A 22,801-nucleotide genomic window follows, 5' to 3' on the forward strand; every position below is an offset into this window, starting at 1 on the left:
GACCTGAAACCAGACAAATCAAAAACAAAACAGAATCAGAAGGTGGTCCAATGGAGGACACACAAGTGAACAAGACACACAGACATACAGACAGGGAGGGATCTCACTTTACCTCTGACATACAGTGTCTGTGTCTCATGACAAAAACCACAAACAAAAACAAGATAGCAACAGAGAAAAAGAAGACACCAGTATCTCTAAGCACACTCGTCCACGCCTGGACTTGTACAACCAGCCAAGCCAAATGCTATTTCCTGACGGGGTCGGATTCCACATCGACTCCCTTTCTCCTGAAAAACAATTTGCGATTAGTGACAAGTCAAAAGCACCCTTAGGTGGCCAGCCTACTCTAAACGTTGGCCACTCGGAGGCGCAAAAGGTCTGCCACTGACCCTTTCTGACCTCCACCGACTGGTTGTGGGCTCTGACCCGCACCTCCTTTCAATGCTCCAGAGTCAGAGAAAGGGGAGTGAACACAGATTGTCCCATTTTTAGAAAAACAGTAGTCACAACAAGAGCGGACACGAGACTAAGACAAAAAAGAAACCAGAAGAATCAGATGGCCTCTCTAAGGCCGGCCGATTGAGACCCTCTGCACGAGGTGGGACTCGAACCCACGATCCCGTGACCAGACGCGAGGTGGGACTCGAACCCACGGTCTCGCAACAAGGTGCGAGGTGGGACTCAAACCCACGATCTCGCAACAAAACGCGAGGTGGGACTCGAACCCACGATCTCGCAACTGGGCACGAGGTGGGACTCTAACCCACGATCTCGCAACCCCAAATGGTCTCTTGGCCTTCAAAGGGGTCCACCAGGCGTCCCTGATCCTCCCCTGTTCCTCCTGGGACGTCTCCCAGGGTGAACGGACGGTGGACACCTGGACACGTCTATCCTTATCCACCCCGCACTCCCTCTCGGAGCGCGGTCTCACTGAGCGTCCGCAAAACTGAAACTGCGATCGCACCAGACTTAGAAACAGAACACAGACATCAGAACACAGACATCAGACCAAAACAGAACAAAGAATCTTACCTCTAAGTGGGTCTAGGACCTCTGGGTGGTCGCGCTGTTTCCCGGCCAACGCACCAAATGAAAGACCCTCGAGGGGAGACCCTCCCTCAGACACTTAAGTCCCGGGACAGCCGCGTACCCAAGAAGACACTGAGACCATACATAAAATGTAGAAGGTAAGATTTAATAAAGTAGCAACAACATGAAAGCACACAGACCAGAGCTCTGGGGTCGAAATAAAGCAGCAACAGAAAGCACACAGAGCTCTGGGGTCGAAACTCATACACCTTAGCACAGGGTAGAGGAGTCTCGACGGTCAGCAAAAATTTTTTACAGGCTTATATAGTAAAACTCAAAGGGGGGAGAACTGGGCAGGGAAAGTACAAGTTTACATCACTAGGGAGTTCTGCCAAAGGAATCTACGTAACTAAGGAGTCATGTCCTATCAAGGAACCTACGTAACTAAGGAGTACCTGGTTCATTTTGAGGTTGTTCTAGGAGGCCTTTATCTCAAAAATGTTCTTGGTCGAACTTTAGTTGGGAGGGTTCGAACTTTAGGATGAGGAGTTTTGGGGTGAAAAGTTTAGGAGTGTTCCGAGAACAACCTCTAGATGGGAGGGGGTGGGCTCCGAGGTAAAAAGTTCATGTTCTTACAAGAGGCCAGTAATTTTTCAGTACCACTATCCACACATACAGACTCACAACCTTCCTAGAAAATCAAAACATTTTCACTGTATGTATATTCATTGGTGAGGTGTGTTTGGTTGGTTGGTTTCCAGTTTTGTTGAATTTTCCATCTGCCTGCCTCCATCTACTGACAGCAGAGGTCACAACTGTGTGCTGTCACACCTGGTTCTGGGGCCTGTACCTCTGACCCAACAGTGGACCAAAGCTGTCAACAGAAGAACTGTAACTATTACCCCCATGTGAGGTGCCTCAGACGTGAGGTGGGCAGAGGGATCCAGGCTGCCCCATTGTTCCAATGTCTGTGATCTACACATGATCTTCTGGGCTCCTCCAAAGGGCTTGGGTCACTTCTCTACATCTACAATCTATAACACTCTAGGCTCTGGTTGACTCCACTCCACTGCTGCTGCTGATCTTGGTGATCATCCCATGGTACTGACATCTCCAATACACTGGGGCTTTCCACTGCGACTAGGCTTTACCAATAGCCTCTCATAGGTTCTCTTCATGGTGCCAAGCCTCAACTTCTTTGCATGACCCCTTTAGTCCTGGGCCATCAACTACATCTGTGGCTGCACCTTCACCAATGGCCTGCCATGGCCTCTCACAGTGCCAAGCCTCAGCTGTTCTTCATGACCCCTTCATACCTTCAAACCAATACCACCTGGGTGATTCTTACACATTACCAAGTCCAGCTGCAGCATGAGTTACAACCTTGGCTATCTCTGGAACACGGTATCTTTGTGCTCTCAGAAAACAATTCCCAGATTTCACATCAGTGGTGCTGATCTCCTTAATCACCACTAATTTCTTAGCTCCAGCTAACCAGCATCAATTGTCCCAGTAGTCTCCTTCACCTCTTGACTATAAAACCAGAGATACATGGCCAAAGCTGCCAAAGTTCTGTTGTTTTCTGGGGCTGGAACATGGCCCCCTTGTTCTATTCTATCCTCACCAAATTTCTGTTTTCCATCTCCTTCACACTGCCTAGCTTGGCTGTTGTGGAACTTGCTCTGCAGAGTGACCTTGAACTCAGAGATCAGCATGACTGTCTCCTGAATGCTGAGGTTAAGAGCACGTAATGCCATGCCTAGGTTTAAGCTTTTCTCTACTTAGAACTTGCTCCATACCAGTCTGGCCTTGAACTCAAGAGATCTATTTGCCTCTGCCTCCTGGGATTAAAGGCATGTGCCACCAAGCCTGGACTTAAATTTAGCTGGGTGGGATCTTACCCCAAGGTCACCACTCCCTTAATTCAATTTAATTTCCTTGAACGCAGGGTTCAGCTCCACTTCACTTCCTGGTGCCCCTGTAATCCTCAAACCATATATTTTATATTTTTTCTTTCTAAGCTTGCTACACTTGTTCAAAACACTCTTCATGAGACTTAACCAGAGAACAAAGTCTCTGCTGGGCTTTTTGGAGACTTCCTTTTTCAAACACTCTAATTCTCTTCACCTTAGCTTCAGGCAGACTCTTCGTCCAATGGCAAAAAGCAGCCACATTCTTCACTAAAACACTGCAAAGCACTTTCTATACCATATACCAAAAGTCTTCTCCACTGAACCCTCTTGGGCCAGGTCTGCAATTTTCAAATCACTCTCAGAACAAAGTCTTCCATATTTCTACTAGGATAGCCCATTGAGCTCCACTAAAAGCATCCCACTGCTTTCCAAATCAAAAGTCCCAAAATCCACATTCTTGCAAACAAAAACACGGTCAGGCCTATCACAGCAGTACCCCAATCTCAGGTACCAACTTCTGTCTTTTTGATCACAGTGGACAGGTGATGTGTACCTGACCCCCAGTCTTTTGCAGACACATGGACAGTTTTCAGGACACTGGGGCAAACCTCAGCTGAGGAAGTCAGGGTCTCCACAAGAACAGCATGGGAGGCACGAGACACTGTAAGCCTCGCACAATAGCAGAGATAATGGCAGCAGCACAGCCAAAATGGAGGCCCTTATGTCAGCCTTCAAAAGATAACATATTGCTGTGGGTCACAGAGGGAGTGGCCAAATGACATCAATCCAGTAGACACTGAGGCTGTGGATCTGATTTTAGATGCAGCAAAAACTGGGTCATTTAAGCATTGCTGGCAGGCATGTAAAGTGGTAGACTGCTCTGCAAGTTGTTCAGTTTCTCCAGTGGGCTGGGAGTTAGTTCAGTTGTCCAAGTGTTTGTCTGGTATGTGTGAAATCCTCGGTTTGACCCCCAGCCCTGAATAAAACCAGGCACGGTGGCATATGCTTATGATCCTAGATCTCAGGAGGTGGAGGCAGGAGGATTTGGAAGTCAGGGTTGTCCTTGGCTACATATTGAGTTCAAGAGCAGCCTGGCTCTGGGAGCCCCAAACTCACAATCTCACAGTCCCCAAATCAAATCAAACAAACCCACCTGTGGCTGGACCCTGCCAGCATCTGCCTGTCGTCCCAGCACTCCAGAGATGGAGGCAGAAGATCAGGAACTCCTCAGTAGCCCCAGCCCTGGAGCGACTCTGAGGTCAGCGTGGGTTACAGGAGACCCTGTGTCAAAGGCAAAACCAGACTGGGTGTTGTGGCATCTGCCTGAATCCAAGCACTTGGAAGGAGAAAGCAGGAGGAGCAGGAGTTCAGGGTCATCTTAGGCTACACACAAGTTCCCAGCTAGCCTGGGCTACATGAGACCCTGACTCAGTAAAACCAAGAACACAGAAGCAAACCCCAAAACAATCATTATCCAAAATCAGACACGGAAGTGTATCCCATTCATTCCACCACTTTGGGATCTGAGGTAGAAGAATTGTTTTAAGTGTGAAGCCTGCCTGGCTTCACAGTGAGACCCTATCTCAATAAAATTAAATTAAATTAAAAAAAAAAAAGGAATGACCTCACACCCTGACACATGTCCACAAATCCAGCTACTTGGAAGACTGAGGTAGGAGGGTCCTAAGACCAGCCTCGGCATGGCAAGGTCAAAAACAACCTGGACCACTACTAACACTCTATCTCAATAGAAAAAATTATAGAGCAGGCTCAGAGCCATACCTGTAACCCATGGGCTTAGGTTTGGGTTGAACTTGGTCACATTCATAGCTTTAGGGATGTCAGGGGTCAGCTAGGCTGAGTGATTCAACCAGAGAGATTTACCAACAGGGAACAGGAATGTCAGACACAAGTGCTGTCTGGATCCCTGAGTGGAAGAGGCAGATGAACTCTCAGTGAGTTTAAGGTCAGCCTGGTCTCCATAGCCAGCCAGGGCTACATAGTGAGACCTTGTCTCTAAACAACAACAACAACAGTTAGAGCCACTGGTCAGATAGCCCAGGGTCAATTTGGTTCTCTCTTAAGTCTCAGCTCCATAATCTTCTACTACTACTACTACTACTACTACTACTACTACTACTACTACTACTACTAAACAGTGTCTTGCAATACATAGCCCAGGATAGCCTGCAACTCACTATGTTGCCTAGGCTACTCTCAAGCTTATGAATTCAGCCTTGAGTGCCTGGGCCCACAGACTCAGGGCATCACTGGACCTCCACAGGACCATAATAAACATGTAGATGCAGCCTTTCCAGTCCACAGCAAGTATAGTAGGAGCTTTGTGGGACAGGCAAGTGCTCAGGGCAGCGAGCGAAGGTGCCCTGGATTTGGGGAGCAGCCTTGGTGAGCAGAGCTTAAGTGAGAAGAGGTTTATGTTGGCTTGTCTGTCTGTCTGTTTTGAAATAGGATCTCAGTATAGAACCAGGCTTGCTTCTGCCTCTACCTCCCCAGTGTGGGTGTAGGTGTTGGGTTTAGAGGGCTGGGATTAATGGTGTGCACCACCCTGCCCAGCTGCAGTTTGAGTTTTTGCAGCAAGCTCTCTCATAGCCCAGGCTGGCCTCCCAGCGTGGCCCTCTGCTTTTGCTCCTCATGCCTGGGATTTCAGAAGCTGGCTGCCAGTCTGTTATGCCTCCTTCTCATTTTCAGCTCTTGGGAGGCAGAGGCAGGTGGATCTCTGTGAGTTCTAGACCAGTCTTTAAAGCACTTCAAGGATGGCCATGGCTACATAGAGAAAACATGTCTGGGGGACGGGGACAGTATTTCCATAAGTAGCAAGCTATGAAGCAAAAATGATCAATAACGTGTTTATTAAGTGCGAGGCACACCTTGGAGTTTAGTTTCAGACCACTAAATCAATTTAAATAAATAAAAGGAACTTGAGGGAAGTGTTTACCCCACTCAGGGTTCCATGTAACAGTCCATCATCATAAGCAGGGAGGACAGGACCCTGGAGGCAGGCACTGATGCAGAAGCCCTGGAAGGATGCTGCTTACTGGCTTGTTCCCCGTGGCTTGTTTCTCATGGCTTGCTCAGCCTGCTTGTTCCAGAAGAGTCATAAGAAATATGTAACCTTTTCCTCCAGAAAAGCATCCCACGGCACAGCCAAGTCTCCAAAGAAACCAGAAACTTCCTATTCATGAGGGTGTTTACTCTGCTTAGGTTAGGCACCTTTCCGCATGCCCGTTGGTTTTGGAAGATCCTGGAAGGATGTAGAGCTCTTAAGGAAAAAGCAGACAAGGACACTGAACCCAAAGATGTCTTGGGGAAGGACAGAGGCTGCAACAGGTTTGAACACCAGCCAGCCAGTCAGCCTGCACTCATTTGCATGCGGTGGCCAGCTTTGGAAAAAAACAAAAACAAAACAAAACAACAAAAACACCTTGCAGCTGACCATGAGCCTGGACAACAAAAACTCCTCACTAACACCGGCTGCATGAGAATATCCCCTCCTCCTCCTCCCTCGAGCTCGCACCCTATAGGGGAGGAGCAGAGTTTGTGTGTGTGTGTGTGGGGGGGGGGACGACAATCAACTTCCCAGGATAATTTGTGTTTAGTGAAACTGCAGGCCTTCAGGTGGGCAGGAATTCCAGGCTCTAACCACTCCGTGCAGTGCCCCCACAGGGTTTTCTATGAGTCCCTGCAATCAGGGAACTCCCCACTCCAGGGTAGAGTATTGTGGAAGGACACCCTTCCCCCCCCCCCCCCCCCCCGATGCTGGGTAGACCAGAGTGGGTGGGGCTTTAACCACTTCTTGGCTGGAGGGAAAGCTTTCAGAACTGTGCTCCTGAACTTGTGACAGTGAATGTTTGGCAAGTCTTCTAGAATTTCAAAGTTGTAGGTTTTTGAGATAGGCTTTCTCTCCGTAGCCCTAGCTGTCCGGGAACTGGTTCTGTAGACCAGGCTAGCCCCTCAGCCTCCACTGTTTTAGTGAAGCAGACACTGGGCAAGAAAGGCGAAGACAAAAGAACCAGGCTGTCAATGAAGACCTACTATGCATCAGACTGAATGCCCTGTGCTTTCCTTCTTTCAACTAGAGAACTCCCAAATCTGCAGCCTGGCATGTGTGTTCAGCATGAGGCAGGAAAGGGGTCTAGCAACCTGATTATGTGACTGGTTGCAAGCTGCTTGGAACCTCTCTTCCTTCACAGGTTACAGAGGCCAAGCCTCATCAGGTCTTTTGTTGTGGCCCTTGGAGATCTCTAGCTCCTGAACTGGCTCTGCCCTGACTCTCCCAACCAGGCAAGACACCCGAGGCATTGATTGCACAATAGAGACTCTGCATTCTATGACCCAGGACTACAGTGAGTTCCAGGAGGTCAAATACTTGAGTGCAGCAGCCGAGGAACTCAAAGGACCTTGCTGTCTCTGCTCTGGAACAGACACAAAATGTGCTCACTGGTGCTGGCCTAAAAGCAAGATTTCTTGTTCCTCCTTCCTTCTAGCCAACATGGCATCGACGAGTGCCAGGACTTCTTCATGGTTAGGGGATAGCTGAAGTGACATTCCATCCCTGACACATCTCACCTCTGACCCACCCAGGCACCACCCTTCCAGATGCTGTAGACAAAACTGATACGACTTTGTGTGTAACAGTTGGTTTTATTGTCCCCACAAAAAAAAAAAAGAAGGGTCCAAGAAGATAAACACTCTTCATTTTTATGGCAGCCAGACACAGGAGGAGGCACCTACAGTCCCAGATTCGGGGAAGCTGAGGTTAAGATGGTGGACTGAAATCTTGACTAGGCCAGACCCTGTCTCAAAAAACTGCAGGGAAAAAAAGTACCAGATGAAGGAGGCCTCATACTAAGGTATAGCTGACAAACCAAGTTAGTTCTGAGCTTAGGAAGTGGGTTTCCAGCTGGAGCCCAGAAAACAGTACTGGCAGAAAGGCACTGAACAAGCCAACAAGTGGAGTCTTAGGTAGTGAGCTTAGGTAGTCAGGGTTCAGCCGCCGCCATCAGCATCAACATTTTCCCTGCCAACAGGCACAGCAAGGTGGACATGTAGCCCGGGCTCACTGCACTGCTCTGGCCAGCAGGGGATGCCAGGCCGCAGTCAGTGTAGGGCTCCAGGCAGGCTGCGAAGGCCATGACGTGCGCGATGTAGTTCTGCTCCTGAACTCCGTGCACCAGGTGCGCCTGTGGGCCACGCGCGAATATTGCCACGTCCTCCCCGCTGTGGGTCTCTGACGACAGGGGTACAGCAGCCTGCTGCTGGTACGTGGGGTTGCCTGCCAAGAATGGGTGTTCAGAACGGGTCCTTCACCTCCATGGGCACTCTCAGCCCCGTGTTGCCGACCCCACACTGAGTGAACTTACTGCTCTCTTCCTCAGTGACATCAGCCCGGGCGCCATTATGGAGCTTGTAACCAGGACCGTTGCCGTATAGTATCGAGGTAAAGGATTTGCCATCCTCAGCCTTGAAGGGAGCCAGTCCTGCAGGAAGAGGGGATGACCGGTTTTTCCAACTGAGCTGCTTCCTGAAGCACCTTTTGTCACTAGATCCCTCCAAGGCAACAATATCTGCCACTGCCTGCCCCGTGCCTACCAAAGATGGAAGCCCCTCTCTGTGTGTAACCACCAAAAGAGAAGACGTGAGAGTGGTCGGCAGTGACAAGGATCATCGTGTCCTGCTCACTGGTGAGCTTGTCTGCCTTGTCAACAGCTGAGTCGAACATGACAGCCTCAGTCAGGGCACGATAGGCTACAGTTTCATGGTGGCCATGGTCGATGCGACCCCCTGCAGAGAACCAGAGATGGGGAGATGTTTGAGCCTGTGTTGGGCCTGTCTTCTCCTCCTCTCTGCCAGGCAAAACCACCCACCTTCCACAAAGAGATAGAAGCCTTTGGGGTTCCTGCTGAGCATGCGCACAGCCACCTCCGTCATCTCGGCCAGGGAAGGGTCCTGAGCAGGGTCTCGGTGGATTTCATATTTCATGTCGTTAGGCTCAAAGAGGCCTGAAGAATAAGAAAATCCATGGTGACTAAAGAGTGCATCCTAGGGACACACACACACACACTTTCCCAATGGAAGGGTTCCAGGGCAAGAAATGCAAGTTATTACCCATGAGGTGTGTCACAGATCGGTTCAGGGATGCCTGAATGAGCTCTGAGCGGTTCCAAACATACCGGGCTCCCTGCAGAGACACGGCCAGTCTACCTTAAAATGCACAGCCCTCAATAATTCCTGCTCTGCCCTTTACCCCAATGCGCCCTCACCCCCGACCCCACCCCTACTCCCCATACCTGGTGCTTTGCCAGCCACTCTTGAACTAGGTTGCGTCCATCCAGCCTGGTTCCAGCCTGCTTGGTGTCAGTTGGATATTCCTGGTCTGGTGTCCCCTTGGGAAACATGAACTTGCGGCCACCACCGAGGATCACCTACGATCAGAGGTGAGCTTGGGACCTGATTGATCCTCTGTTCCCTCCTGACAGCATCTGATCCCAGCAGGTCTGAAGGGACTCTGCGTCTTTTCTACCCACCCCCAACCCACCACTCAGATAACCTGGAGGACCCAGAGCCCAGGCTGCCGGCTGCCTATACTGCGATGAGTGACACCTCCATGCGGCCCTCCTCCCTCCCTCTTGGGGCTCACATCAATGTCCATGTTGGAGATGAGCTGAGTAGAGATGTCTTTGCAGCCATCCTGTAGCGCTGAGGCAGGCATTTGTGCATCCGAGTACCAACCACGGTTCACAGTGTGCGCGTAGGTGCCGGCCGGAGAAGCATGCTGCACCGACGTGGTGGTCACCACTCCCACAGACTTTCCTATAGAAAGTCACATGAGCCACCCAGGACCCCCGGGTCTGCCCAGGTCCTTCCACCCTGTCCCAACCTACCTGCTTTCTTAGCACGGTGCATCACCGAGACGACCTCGTTACCCCATGTCGTGTTGCACTGGTTGAAGCGTGCAGCTGCACTCAAGCCAATGACCTTCATGTTGGTTTTGACCCCGCAGAGAAAGGCTGTACCTGTGCCTGCGCTGTCCGGGATCTGCTTGTCTGTGTTGTATGTCTAGGGAGAGACAATCTCGGCTCAACTCTACTAGTAGACATTAGAGCTTGTCTTTTCCTGGGATTCTGGATTCTTCCCGGGAACCACTTTCCTGCCATATACCAGCTCTTGCCACCCACTGTGGAGACTCGAGTGTCTCCAAGCTCACCTTGGACAGAGCCATGTGTGGAAAGCGATCCATAGCTAGCTGTGTCTCAGGTCCCAGATGGCCTTGCTGCTGCCCCTTTAGGATCCGGGTAGCGGTTACTGTAGACACCCCCATCCCTGAAGGAGCAGAACATGATCAGGACTAACCCCTTAGGCCCACCAGGGGCCTCCTCGGGTGGCGGGTGTAGGAGAGTCCCAGGATAGGCAGGCCTCACGATCTCACCATCTCCCATGAGGATAACGAGGTTCTTAGCTGATGTCTGAATGGGCTTCAGCTTCTTGGCAGCATCCAGGGCCTCGGCTGCCTTTCGGTTCCAGAAGGCTGGATTCTCCTCCTCCACTGGCGAAGAAAAGAGCAGAGACAGGGTCAGACTGAAGACCCTGGAGCGCAAAGACGAGCGAGCAAACACCTGGAGGAGCCTCGTTACCTGGGATGACGCTCGGGCACACCTGTAGGCTGAGGCCCAGCAGCAGCAAGCAGGCTCCCCACATTGCTGTGGCAGGGTGCTGGTCTGTGAGGATGGCGGATGGAGAAGCTGCAATACCACAACACTAGCTGAGGTCCTGATGTGTTCCTCTTAAATAGGCGAAGATTTAGTTCCAACAGCAACCAAATAACTGGGCACACCTTTAATCTGCCACTCCAGGGGCAGAGACAGGCAGATCTCTGTGAGTTCCTCTTAAATAGGCGAAGACTTAGTTCCTGCCGGAAAGGCTCAGAGTCCCTCCCTAATCCTTAGGCACTACCCTGGCCCCACCCTATCCTGTGAACTGAATCTTGTCTGGCTGTAAAAAGTTGGCAAGGTGTGGAAGTCCAGGCCAACGTCCTGAATCTGTGGCTGAGGGTGGGTCCTAGGCATCTCCCCCACATTAGGTGGGAGGCTGGAGACAGCTACTGTCTGAGGGAAGAGCCTTAATCTTATGCTGCAGTGGTCACTGATCCTCCCATGGACATCCTTCTCTTTTTGTTCCAATTAGTCTTGCCCCCAATTGCCTCTCCCCTGACTAGGGCAGATATGGTATCCAGGAGCATTGGCCAGGAGAAATGTTGAATTGGAAAGATGGGGCTGATGGGTCCTATAGAACCACACTTGCACCACAGCTACTTTTGAGTGTTTGAATGCAATTGGACTGGGGGCAGTCCAAAATCCTGAGCCAAACCAGGCAAGGCCTGGGTCTTGCTCAGAAGCAGGCTTTCCCCTTATTTGATGTTGACTCGTATTCCCTTGGGCAGGTGGAGGGATCCCAGCGTGAGTGCTCTGCACAGACTCCGAGCACTTCTGTGGGTGTAACCTTCCTGTAATCTGGGGGTAAGCTAGGCTCACAGTGGCCAAGAAGTGTGGGGTCAAACCATGTCCCCATTGATGGATGCGTGGATCAGAGAAATGTGATCCACATAGGTGTGGTGGTCCAAGGTTGTAAGCCAGGTCTTCTAAGTCATGGCAGGAAAATTTAAGGGTAGCCTGTGCTACAAAGAAAATATATTGATTCAACAGCAACCAAATAACTGGGCACACCTTTAATCTGCCACTCCAGGGGCAAAGACAGGCAGATCTCTGTGAGTTCAAGGCCAATCTGGTCTACACTGTAAGTTCCAGCTACACAAACCTGCACAGAAAAACCCTGTCTTAAACCCCACTACTCAAAACAAACAAAAACAAGAACAATAAAAACAAAACAACAGCCTTTAATCCCAGCACTTGGGAAGCAGAGGCAGGCGAATTTCTGAGTTCGAGGCCAGCCTGGTCTACAGAGTGAGTTCCAGGATAGCCAGGGCTACACAGAGAAACCCTGTCTTGAAAAACAGAAACAAAAACAAAAAACAAAAAACAAACAAACAAAACAAACAAAACAAACAAAAAAACAACAAAAACCTAATCCATCAAGCCAGACTTTGTGGCACATTCCTTTAATTCGATCACTTAGGAGGCAGGGGTGGGTGGATCTCTGTGAGTTCAAGGCCAGCCTAGTCTACAAAGTGATTCCAAGAGCAGGTAGGGCAACAAAGAGACTTTATTTATTTACCTTTTTTTTTTTTTTTTGGTTTTTCCAAACAGGGTTTCTTTGTATAGCCCTGGCTGTCCTGGAACTCACTTTGTAGACCAGGCTGGCCTCGAACTCAGAAATCCGCCTGCCTCTGCCTCCCGAGTGCTGGGATTAAAGGCGTCACCACGCCCTGCAGAGAGACTTAAAAAAAAATTTATTTATTTATTTATTTTATGTATATGAGTACACAGTAGCTATCTAGATGGTTGTAAGCCATCATGTGGTTGTTAGGATTAGAACTCAGGACCTTTGGAAGAGCAGTCTTGGAAGAGTAGTCAGTGCTCTTAACAGCTGAGCCATCTCTCCAGCCCATCAGAGAGACTTTATCTCAAATAAATAAAAAAGATAAGTGGACTTGGGATGTGGCACACATAAATTACAGATCTAATCCCCATAATCCCATAAACCAGGTGTGTGTGTGATTTTGCGCATTTGTTTGTGTATGTAGAGTCATGTTTGTAATCCCAGCACTTAAGATATGGATGCATACCTGGCCTGACATGACTACACACACCTTTAATCCCAGCACTCAAGAGACAGAGGCAGAAGGATCTCTGAGTTTGAGGCCAGAGTGGCCTACAAAGCAAATTCTAGGTCAGCCAAGGCTACCCAGAGAAACCCTGCCTCAAAAAATCAAGAGGAGGAAGGGGAGGGAGAGGCAGGAGGATCAGTAGTTCGAAGTCATTTCTTGTTTAGAGACTATATCTCAAAAAACAAAACAGAAAATGAGAAGGACGCATGCCAGACTGGCAACCGGCTTCTGAAATCCCAGCCGTAGGGAGAGGAAGCAGAGGGCCACGCTGGGAGGCCAGGCTGGGCTACGAGAGAGCTTGCTGCAAAAGCCCAAACTGCAGCTGGGCAGGGTGGTGCACACCATTAATCTCAGCCCTCTAAACCCAACACCTGAACCCACACTGGGGAGGTAGAGGCAGAAGCAAGCCTGGTTCTATACTGAGATCCTATTTCAAGACAGACAGACAGACAGACAGACAAGCATATAAACGTCTCCTCCCTTAAACTCTGCTCACCAAGGCTCTCCCACAGCCGCCTCCTTCTCTACTCATGTCTCATTACACCTGGGCCACAATCCAGGGCACCTTCGCTTGCTGCCCTGAGCACTTGCCTGTCCCACTAAGCCCCTACTATGCTTGCTGTGGACTGGAAAGGCTGAATCTACATGTTTATTATGGTCCTGTGGAGGTCCAGTGATGCCCTTAGTCTGTGGGCCCAGGCACTCAAGGCTGAATTCATAAGCTTGAGAGTAGCCTAGGCAACATAGTGAGTTGCAGGCTATCCTGGGCTATGTATTGCAAGACACTGTTTAGTAGTAGTAGTAGTAGTAGTAGTAGTAGTAGTAGTAGTAGTAATAGTAGTAGTGGTGGTGGTGGTGGTGGTGGTGGTGGTGGTAGTGGTGGTAATAGCAGTAAATAGTGATATTCTGCCAGACTGCTCACCTGGATTGTAAATAGATTATGGAGCTGAGACCAAATTGACCCTGGGCTATCTTAGACCTTTAAAAAGCTACTTAACCATTGTTGTTGTTGTTGTTTTGAGACAAGGTCTCACTATGTAGCCCTGGCTGGCTATGGAGACCAGGCTGACCTTGAACTCACAGAGAGTTCATCTGCCTCTTCCACTCAGGGATCCAGACAGCACTTGTGTCTGACATTCCTGTTCCCTGTTGGTAAATCTCTCTGGTTGAATCACTCAACTTAGCTGACCCTTGACATCTCTAAAGCTATGAATGTGACCAAGTTCAACCCAAACCTAAGCCCATGGGTTACAGCCATGGCTCTGAGCCTGCTCTATAATTTTTTCTATTGAGATAGAGTGTTAGTAGTGGTCCAGGTTGTTTTTGACCTTGCCATGCCGAGGCTGGTCTTAGGACCCTCCTACCTCAGTCTCCCAAGTAGCTGGTTTTGTGGACATGTGCCAGGGTGTGAGGTCATTCCCTTTTTTTTTTTTTTGTTAATTTTATTTTATTTTATTGAGATAGGGTCTCACTGTGAAGCCAGGCAGGCTTCACACTTAAAACAATTCTTCTACCTCAGATCCCAAAGTGATGGAATGAATGGGATACACTTCCGTGTCTGATTTTGGATAATGATTGTTTTGGGGTTTGCTTCTGTGTTCTTGGTTTTACTGAGTCAGGGTCTCATGTAGCCCAGGCTAGCTGGGAACTTGTGTGTAGCCTAAGATGACCCTGAACTCCTGCTCCTCCTGCTTTCTCCTTCCAAGTGCTTGGATTCAGGCAGATGCCACAACACCCAGTCTGGTTTTGCCTTTGACACAGGGTCTCCTGTAACCCACGCTGACCTCAGAGTCGCTCCAGGGCTGGGGCTACTGAGGAGTTCCTGATCTTCTGCCTCCATCTCTGGAGTGCTGGGACGACAGGCAGATGCTGGCAGGGTCCAGCCACAGGTGGGTTTGTTTGATTTGATTTGAGGACTGTGAGATTGTGAGTTTGGGGCTCCCAGAGCCCAGGCTGCTCTTGAACTCAATATGTAGCCAAGGACAACCCTGACTTCCAAATCCTCCTGCCTCCACCTCCTGAGATCTAGGATCATAAGCATATGCCACCGTGCCTGGTTTTATTCAGGGCTGGGGATCAAACCGAGGATTTCACACATACCAGACAAACACTTGGACAACTGAACTAACTCCCAGCCCACTGGAGAAACTGAACAACTTGCAGAGCAGTCTACCACTTTACATGCCTGCCAGCAATGTTTAAATGACCCAGTTTTTGCTGCATCTAAAATCAGATCCACAGCCTCAGTGTCTACTGGATTGATGTCATTTGGCCACTCCCTCTTTGACCCAGAGCAATATGTTATCTTTTGAAGGCTGACATAAGGGCCTCCATTTTGGCTGTGCTGCTGCCATTATCTCTGCTATTGTGCGAGGCTTACAGTGTCTCGTGCCTCCCATGCTGTTCTTGTGGAGACCCTGACTTCCTCAGCTGAGGTTTGCCCCAGTGTCCTGAAAACTGTTCATGTGTCTGCAAAAGACTGGGGGTCAGGTACACATCACCTGTCAGCTGTGGTAATCAAAAAGATGTCATCTGGGACTGGAGAGATGGCTCAGCGGTTAAGAACACTGACTGCTCTTCCAAAGGTCTTGAGTTCAAATTCCAGCAACCACATGGTGGCTCACAAACTTCCGTAATGAGATCTGACGCCCTCTTCTGGTTCTTCTGAAGACAGCTACAGTGTACTTCGATATAGTATTAAATAAATCTTTTTTTTTTTTTTTAAGATGTCATCTATACCTAAAGGCTATAGACAACCCACCTCCTCTGGGCCACCTGGATCCCTCTGCCACCTCATGTCTGAGGAACCTTGAATGGGGGTAATGGTTGTAGTTCTTCCTTGACAGCTTTGGTCCACTGTGGGGTCAGAGGTACAAGCACCCGAACCAGGGATGGCAGCACACACTTGTGACCTTAGCTGGATAGAGGGAGGAAGATGGGAATTTCAGGGACAAGCTTGGTGACCCAGAGAGTTCCAGAGCAGTCTGGGATAAACAAAGAAAATGACAGGGGCTGAAGCTCAGATGGAAGCCAACTTGTCTGCCTGAAGCCCAGAGTTCAGTCTGCAGCACATCACAAACTGGCCACAGTGCTATGAACCTGTCAGCTCCACGCTCAGGAGTCAGGACGATCAGAGGTTCAAGGCAATGAAAGCCTGGGCTACTGGAGACCCTGGCTCAAAAGAGAAAAACTAGAAGCAAAACAAACTCTCACCAAAACAAACACAAAGCTCACCATTGAGTATATACAGTGACAACTGTTTTAATCTTTCCCGGAGACTCTGAGTGTGTGTGTCTCTGTGTGTGTGTCTTTGTGTGTGTGTGTGTCTATGTCTGTGTGTGTGTCTGTCTGTATGTGTGTGTGTCTATATAGACTCTATTCCTTCTATTTTGAATAACCTTTACCTGGGGCTGGAGCACACTAGACTGATAGAATTAACTCTCAGAGGCAGGCTGTCAGGGTCTGCATGTTCTCTGTGCAGGAGCAGCAGTGGCTCCTGACTGATTCTGCCCTACCCCCATCCCCCACCCTGATCTCTACGAGACAGCTCACAAAGAGCTTGGTGACAACTCCTAACACTCAGGAAACACAAGGTAGGGTTTGGGCAGAGATGTGGACCACCAGAAGGGGCCCAAATGCCCAGGAGTACTGAGAGATTGGAGGGGGCATTGCTTCCTCCAGGAAGGTACTTCAGGGAACTCCTCACCTTTCCCTCAAGGGAGCCTCCCCCAGGAACAGTCAGTGTGGTCATCCTGCCTCCTGCCAATGAAAGATTGTTTCTTTCTGTTATGTGTGTCTTTCCCCAGGTGTTGCATCCAGCAGACTTCACTTGATCAAGTTCCAAGCCCACAGACCCGCCAGGGCTTTGGTAGGCTGGTGTGAAGATATGAAGCACCTGGGCACTGAGGTGGGCTGTGTCTATAAGTCATCTCTGCCCCCACCCAGCTAGTGACCCTCTTGTCACCTGTGGCACGGCATCTCTCCTCTCAGGCCATGTCTGTGTATGCATTTAAGGAGCCAGGGGAAAAGGCTCAGCCATTCCCATCGCCATCCTACCTTCCGGACTGAAGGGCCACCAAGGAAGTCCGTCACATGTGACTAGTGCCGCTCCATTGAGCAGATAGGTACAATATGTTCTGCCCGTGGGTGGACCAAAAGGAGTGCTCACCACAGAGAAAGTCGGGACCTGATCACAAGCTCATTTAGGGGTTATATGAAGATCTTTGTGTCATAGCAAGAGTGACGTCCATAAAAGATGAAGGAGCGCCCAGAGCGTTGATACCTTAATTACTACTGTGGGCTCTGAACACGGAACAATGGCACTGGCTGTTGAGGTTGTGACCCTCAGCCAGCTGCCAAATAAGACTCAGAACTTGAACTTCGTGGCCATATTCTTTTTCACTGGCTGGACCCCACAAACACTTGCCATTGTACGCTAGTGTGACTGTTGTCTGTGAGAACTCTCTAGCTGTGGGGAATCTAAAAGCTGGCTGGTACTGGGAGGGGAACTAGGAGGAGCTGGGCTCAGGCAGAGCACTGGAGGAGAGATAAAGAGTTTCCCTGGAAGCCATACTATCTACCACATAAACAAAGCGGCCAGGGGGGAGAGGCCACAGCCAGGGGGAGAGGCCACGGCCTCTATGGAGATGGCGTTACTCAGGGATTCCATGGGCCCTTAAACCAAAGGTCAGGGTCCCAGAGAAATCTCCCCCACTCTCATGGAAGAGCCTCTGTCCAGGTGCAGACCCTCTTGGGAGCATCTGCTGAGCCTACTGGGGGCAGATGTTGTGAAACAGATGTCCCAGGGATTCTACAGCTAGAGCCTTGGCTAACCGATGTGAGCAGCAGCATCTGGGGGCTGCCAGGTCTGGGACAGGGACAGGGACAGGACATATAGATTGGGTCAACCTGCTCTCCACCCCAGATCTTTGTGTCAAAGTCTACCCATCCCTCAGCAAGGCATCATCTCCACGTACCACACAGAGACCTTGAGGCAGCTGCAGGTCAGCTCTCATATGAGGGGTGCCCATTTGTGATGGACAGGCAATGTGAGGAAGGTCCCGGAACTCTGGGTCACCTTTCTCAGGTATATTCAAGGTTCTCTGGATACCCATGTCCTCTCTCTGTCCTTCCTTTCCTGCCCTTGGCCCCACAGCCTCAGTGGAAGTGGCTGCAGGGCCAGATCTTCCGAGAGCATTTCTCTGAGGACGAGGAGGTGTTGCTAGCTATGAAGTATTGGCAGCAGGTGTCCCCGCTTATTCTCCATATCCCACAGGTGAGGTTGCGGATCTCCGATACCTGCACTCCCAGCTCCTAGCCTTGGGGGGCCCCTCCACCATCATCCTAGAGCTGTCTACATGGTGACCTGTGAGTTTCCCATCTCTGCTACAGCCATGCCTCAGGAGGCAGGTGAGAGCACTGGAGTTGGGAAACCAGATCTCCCCTGGTCACATGCTCACTGCTGTCTTATGGGAGCCTGGGAAGGCTGGGGTCCTCCTTAGCTGCCCTTGCCTCCAGGGGAGGCCCTGATGTTTTCCAGGGCCGGTGTGACCACAGCTCTCTGCCCTGACCACCTTGGGGAGAGCTGAGTGGTCTCTGCCTGTCTTGAGAAGGATGTGGCTTGCAACATAGAGGACAATGATGAATCCTAGGGACTGGCATCACGTCTGCCTGAGCCAGGCCAGCTGCCACTCTCACAGATCAGCTTCTCTAGGTGTAGGACAGATGCTGAACTAGACTTGCGGCCCTCTCCTGGCCTCCACCAAGGTAACTCTCTGCATTTGGTTCTCTGCAACTTCCAAGTCCAGCTTGGGTCTTTATCTTCACTGCAGCCTCTGACTGCTGTCTCCCGGCCTCTTTGCTGCACCCACCTTGGCTCTGCCTCTCCAGTCAGCTAAGTGGTAGGGCCTTAGGCAGGGCTGTGTGTGTGTGTGTGTGTGTGTGTGTGTATACCTCTGGAGACCTGCAGCTTTTGATCAGATGGCAGTACCTGGAGATTGTGACTCACTCTGCTTTGTCTATTTCCACTCAACTGTCCACTCCTCAGATGGCTTCCCTCTGACCTCCTAATCTCCACTACCCACCTCTCCACCTGTCCTCTGTACCCCAGATGTCCAGGGTTTTTCTTACTAAAAAGTACTGGAGGCATTACCTTATATAAACAGTTAATTTTATTATTGTTATGTCTCTTCTAGGACTGGGGACAAGAACCTAATAATATTCTTTGTTCAGTTTCTATATGCAGCCTGAGATGGACCAGGGGTGGGGGCCAAAGGCTGCTCTGGGCTGCTTGCTTGAGACCCCACAGCCTCCCGGACTTTTGAGATTTCTTTTGCATGGGAAAAAGCCAAGACCTGAAAATATGAGTTACTTGGGTCCCTGTGAAGGGTGGTGGTTTGAAGGGGAGTCTGGGGCAGCGCCGTGCTTTAGCCTTCTGGAAATCAGTTGGTACCTCCCCACTCCAGAGGAAGTCAGTTGAAAAGCAGAAGCCTAGAGTTATAAAGCAAATTATAAATCCCAGAGTGTTTTCTCAGAGGTGGCCCTTAGAGCTGTGGGCTGAGATGATGTCTCAACATCTGGATAAGAAAACTACCAAGTTGGGGTGCAAAAACTAGCATTGAGACCCTTGTGTAGAAAACGGTGAACCCGGAACTGATTGGGCTCAGGAAATCTATGGCAAGAGGGGTGTGAAAGTAACCAGCGGTGGGACCCTGGGGAGGAGCCTAGCGGGGGGCCCAGCGGAGGACCTGACCATCAGGACACCACCATGGCTGTCCCTACTAGCAGCAGCATGCTGACCAGCAGTTGCAAGGACAGCAGGACAGTGGCCTGGCCGGCGGCGTTGTTTGTGGTGGTGGCCTGGCCGGCCGCGTTGTTTGTGGTGGTGGCCTGGCCCGGGGTGATGACGGGGCTCTGGCCGGCAGGGGGCGCCAGGCCGCAGTCGGTGTAGGGCTCTAAGCAGCCTGCGAATGCCATGACGTGCGCGATGTAGTTCTGCTCCTGAACTCCGTGCACCAGGTGTGCCTGAGGGCCGCGCGCAAATATGGCCACGTCCTCCCCGCCGTGGGTCTCTGACGACAGGGGTACAGCCGCCTGCTGCTTGTAGTTGGGATCAACTAGGGAGACAGGGTGTTTAGGAGAGCAGCGTCCATCTGCCCTGGTCTCTGTCAGCACCTCAAGCTAGGCAATGATGTGGTACTTACCACTCTGAGCTTCGGTGACATTGGGCCGGTTGCCTGATTTCAGCTCATAACCTGGACCATTGCCATAGAGAATGGAGGTGTAGGATTTGTCATCTAGGGCTTTGAGTGGGGCCAGACCTGTATGGAAGAAGGCAGACATCTTTTCCTGATACTGACTACAGCTTTTGGAGTGCAGGTGAGTTCGTTTTGCTTGCTCAACGGTTATACTCTCTACAAGGCCATGTTGTGCCCTTTTGACAGATGAGTAAACAGAGGCCTAGCAATATCTGTCCCCATAGATCTGAAGCAACATCACCTGACACTGCCCCCTTGGATTACCAAAGATGGAGGTCCCCCTAAGTGTGTAGCCACCAAATGCGAAGACATGGGAGTGGTCAGCAGTGATGAGTATTAGCGTGTCCTTCTCATTGGTAAGCTGGCTGGCCTTTTCGATGGCAGAGTCGAACATGACAGCCTCAGTCAGTGCCAGGTAAGCTGTGCCCGCATGGTGGCCTTGGTCAATACGACCCCCTGCAGGAAGCCAGTGATGAGGGCGATGCTTGAGTTTGCACGGGACCCCTGCCCCCCTTCTCTTTTCTGCCAGGCACCACCACTCACCTTCTACAAAGAGGTAGAAGCCTTGTGGATTCCTGCTGAGCATGCGCACAGCCACCTCTGTCATCTCCGCCAGGGAAGGGTCTACTGAGGGGTTTCGGTTGGCATCATATTTCATTTCTGTTGGCTCAAAGAGGCCTAAGGGGCACAGGAATTCATGATGACAACCAAGTTCGGAGGCAGGGGGAGTGCTGATGGCGCACATACAGGCTCCCGTGGAGGCCCTCTGAGAGATTTGAGGGCAAAACTAAGGTATTACCCATGAGGTGAGTTACTGCTGGGTCCTGGGATGCCTGAATGAGCTCTGATCGGTTCCAAACATACCGGGCTCCCTGCAGGGACACAGTCAGTCTTAGCACATAGCCCTGAGAGGCACGGTGCCACCCTAGGCCCTGCCTTGGTCCCTTCGCTGGAACCCACATCACCTGATGCTTTGACAGCCACGTTTGCACCAGGTTCTGATCATCCAGCCTGGTTCCAGACTGGTTACTGTCACTTGGGTACTCAGGGTCTGGAGTCCCCTTGGGAAACATGAACTTTCGGCCTCCACCGAGGATCACCTTTGGTCAGAGGATCAACACAGGTAGACTTAGGGCTTTATGAGTTCCCTACCCTTCCTGAAAGACAGCCCCTATCTATGTCCCCACCATGTCTGTGGGTTATGCATCTCCTGGATGTTCCACACCCACCCCTTACATATGTAAACTGCAGGGGACTTGGAGTTCAGGCTGTTTATGCCTGGAACTATGGCCAGTCCAAGGTTCACCCTTTGTCCAACCCTCCAGCTGGTTCTTGGAGCTCACATCAATGTCCATGTTGGAGATGAGTTGAGTGGCGATGTCCTTGCAGCCGTCCTGCAGTGCAGAGGCAGGCATCTCTGCATCTGAGTACCAATTACGGTTCACCGTGTGTGCGTAGGTGCCGGCTGGAGAGGCATGCTGCACCCTGGTCGTGGTCACCACTCCCACAGACTTCCCTGCAGATGATAGAAGATCATCCAGTGACCCTGCCCTGCCATAGCACCCAGACCAGCACCAACCTACCTGCTTTCTTGGCACGGTACATCACTGAGAAGACCTCATTGCCAAATGTGGTGTTGCACTGGTCTAATCGAGCAGCTGCACTCAGGCCGATGGTCTTGTAGTTGGCCTTGACCCCACAGAGATAGGCGGTTGCTGTGCCTGCGCTGTCTGGGACCTGTCTGTCCACGTTGTATGTCTGGGGACAGAGACACTCTCAGCTCTGGTACTGGTAGACATTAGTCCCTGCTTCCTGAGACATGTCTACACTGTCCTGGTTGCAAACTTGGGCTCCAGTTCTTCTGGGTTCTTCCATCTCTTGTCCTCTCCAGCCCCTTTCCCGTCCTAGTGTGTTCCAGTGCTCACCTTGGACAGAGCCATGTATGGGAAGAGGTCCATGGCTAGGGGTGTCTCCGGTCCTAGATGGCCTTCCAACTGCCCCTTTAGGATCCTGGTGGCTGTCACTGTGGGTACCCCCATCCCTGAAGGAGCAGAACCTTGTCAGGACTGAACTCTGAGGCCTGTTAATACCCACCAGTGGCCCTGGGTACTTGGAGTACAAGGGCTGCAGGGTGGCCAGGCCTTGCTCACACACTCACCGTCTCCCAGGAAGATGATGAGGTTCTTAGCTGATGTCTGAATGGGCTGCAGCTTCTTGGCAGCATCCAGGGCTTCAGCTGCCTTCTTGTTCCAGAAGGCCGGGTTCTCCTCTTCAGCTGGACAAGAGGAAGCATAACCAGGTTAGTCCAGGTGGGGTGGTAGGTTAGTCCTTCTGTGGGAGTCAGAAAGGAACCTTCTTACCTGGGATGATACCAAAGGACAGATGGATCCTGAGACCCAAAAACAACAGCAGCACCCAGTCTCCCTGCATGGTTGGGGTTACTGATGGGCTGCCCGGCTAGGGAACCAAGGCACCAGCTCCTGCTTAGTCTGCCTGGGCTCAAATCAGAGATGGACTTTGTCCCTGGCTATAAAGGGTCCTTGTCCCTCCTCTAGATATAGTCACCCTGGCCCCACCCTTGCCCTGTGAACTGAAGTCTGGCTCTGGCTCTCAAGGTGTGGCTGGGCCAGGGGTCCTATGTCTCCTGCAGGTTGGGTGGGAGGCTGGGGGTAATGGATCCTGAAAGAGAAACTTGTGCTGTATGCTGCTGGAATCCCCCCCCCATTCACTACTGTCTTGTCAGGGATTTCTCACACTTCCTGAGAGCCAGCTGGAGGCAGGCTCTACTCAGGGTGCTT

At 50.9% G+C, this 22,801-nt stretch overlaps 2 protein-coding genes and 1 long non-coding RNA gene across 13 annotated transcripts; 1 reads left to right on the top strand and 2 right to left on the bottom strand.

The window, feature by feature from the left end:
• The first annotated feature begins 1,159 nt into the window (after positions 1–1,159).
• Gm29371 lies at positions 1,160–18,909 on the top strand. Of its 9 annotated transcripts, none has more exons than XR_003947904.1 (11): positions 8,123–8,224; positions 8,342–8,403; positions 8,510–8,647; positions 9,269–9,400; positions 14,509–14,636; positions 15,474–15,566; positions 16,229–16,340; positions 16,554–16,654; positions 16,738–16,871; positions 18,023–18,156; positions 18,287–18,909. It is a non-coding gene; the product is annotated as a predicted gene 29371 (long non-coding RNA). The 9 variants fall into 9 exon arrangements; XR_003947907.1 differs by having other exon boundaries at positions 16,554–16,615; XR_003947903.1 differs by having other exon boundaries at positions 16,554–16,871.
• Alppl2 (alkaline phosphatase, placental-like 2) lies at positions 7,588–16,832 on the bottom strand. Of its 3 annotated transcripts, none has more exons than XM_006529082.3 (12): positions 16,804–16,832; positions 10,598–10,705; positions 10,393–10,509; positions 10,171–10,286; positions 9,848–10,022; positions 9,604–9,776; positions 9,254–9,388; positions 9,072–9,144; positions 8,831–8,965; positions 8,556–8,747; positions 8,327–8,443; positions 7,593–8,238 (listed from the first exon to the last, which is right to left on the bottom strand). In XM_006529082.3, the coding sequence occupies exons 2-12, from the start codon at positions 10,659–10,661 to the stop codon at positions 7,946–7,948; spliced, it is 1,590 nt and encodes a 529-aa protein (XP_006529145.1). In that variant the 5' UTR covers positions 10,662–10,705; positions 16,804–16,832; the 3' UTR covers positions 7,593–7,945. The 3 variants fall into 3 exon arrangements, with proteins under 3 accessions (NP_031459.3, XP_006529145.1, XP_011246206.1); XM_011247904.3 differs by having other exon boundaries at positions 16,712–16,825; NM_007433.3 differs by lacking the exon at positions 16,804–16,832 and having other exon boundaries at positions 7,588–8,238; positions 10,598–10,826.
• On the bottom strand, positions 18,900–22,504 carry Alpi (alkaline phosphatase, intestinal). Its single transcript, NM_001081082.2, has 11 exons — positions 22,364–22,504; positions 22,162–22,278; positions 21,929–22,044; positions 21,587–21,761; positions 21,347–21,519; positions 20,969–21,103; positions 20,803–20,875; positions 20,547–20,681; positions 20,268–20,459; positions 19,950–20,066; positions 18,900–19,862 (listed from the first exon to the last, which is right to left on the bottom strand). The coding sequence occupies exons 1-11, from the start codon at positions 22,431–22,433 to the stop codon at positions 19,501–19,503; spliced, it is 1,665 nt and encodes a 554-aa protein (NP_001074551.1). The 5' UTR covers positions 22,434–22,504; the 3' UTR covers positions 18,900–19,500.
• Positions 22,505–22,801: the final 297 nt, after the last annotated feature.

The sequence above is a fragment of the Mus musculus genome, chromosome 1 (assembly GCF_000001635.26).
Source record: "Mus musculus strain C57BL/6J chromosome 1, GRCm38.p6 C57BL/6J".
In the NCBI taxonomy this organism is placed as follows: domain Eukaryota; kingdom Metazoa; phylum Chordata; class Mammalia; order Rodentia; family Muridae; genus Mus; species Mus musculus.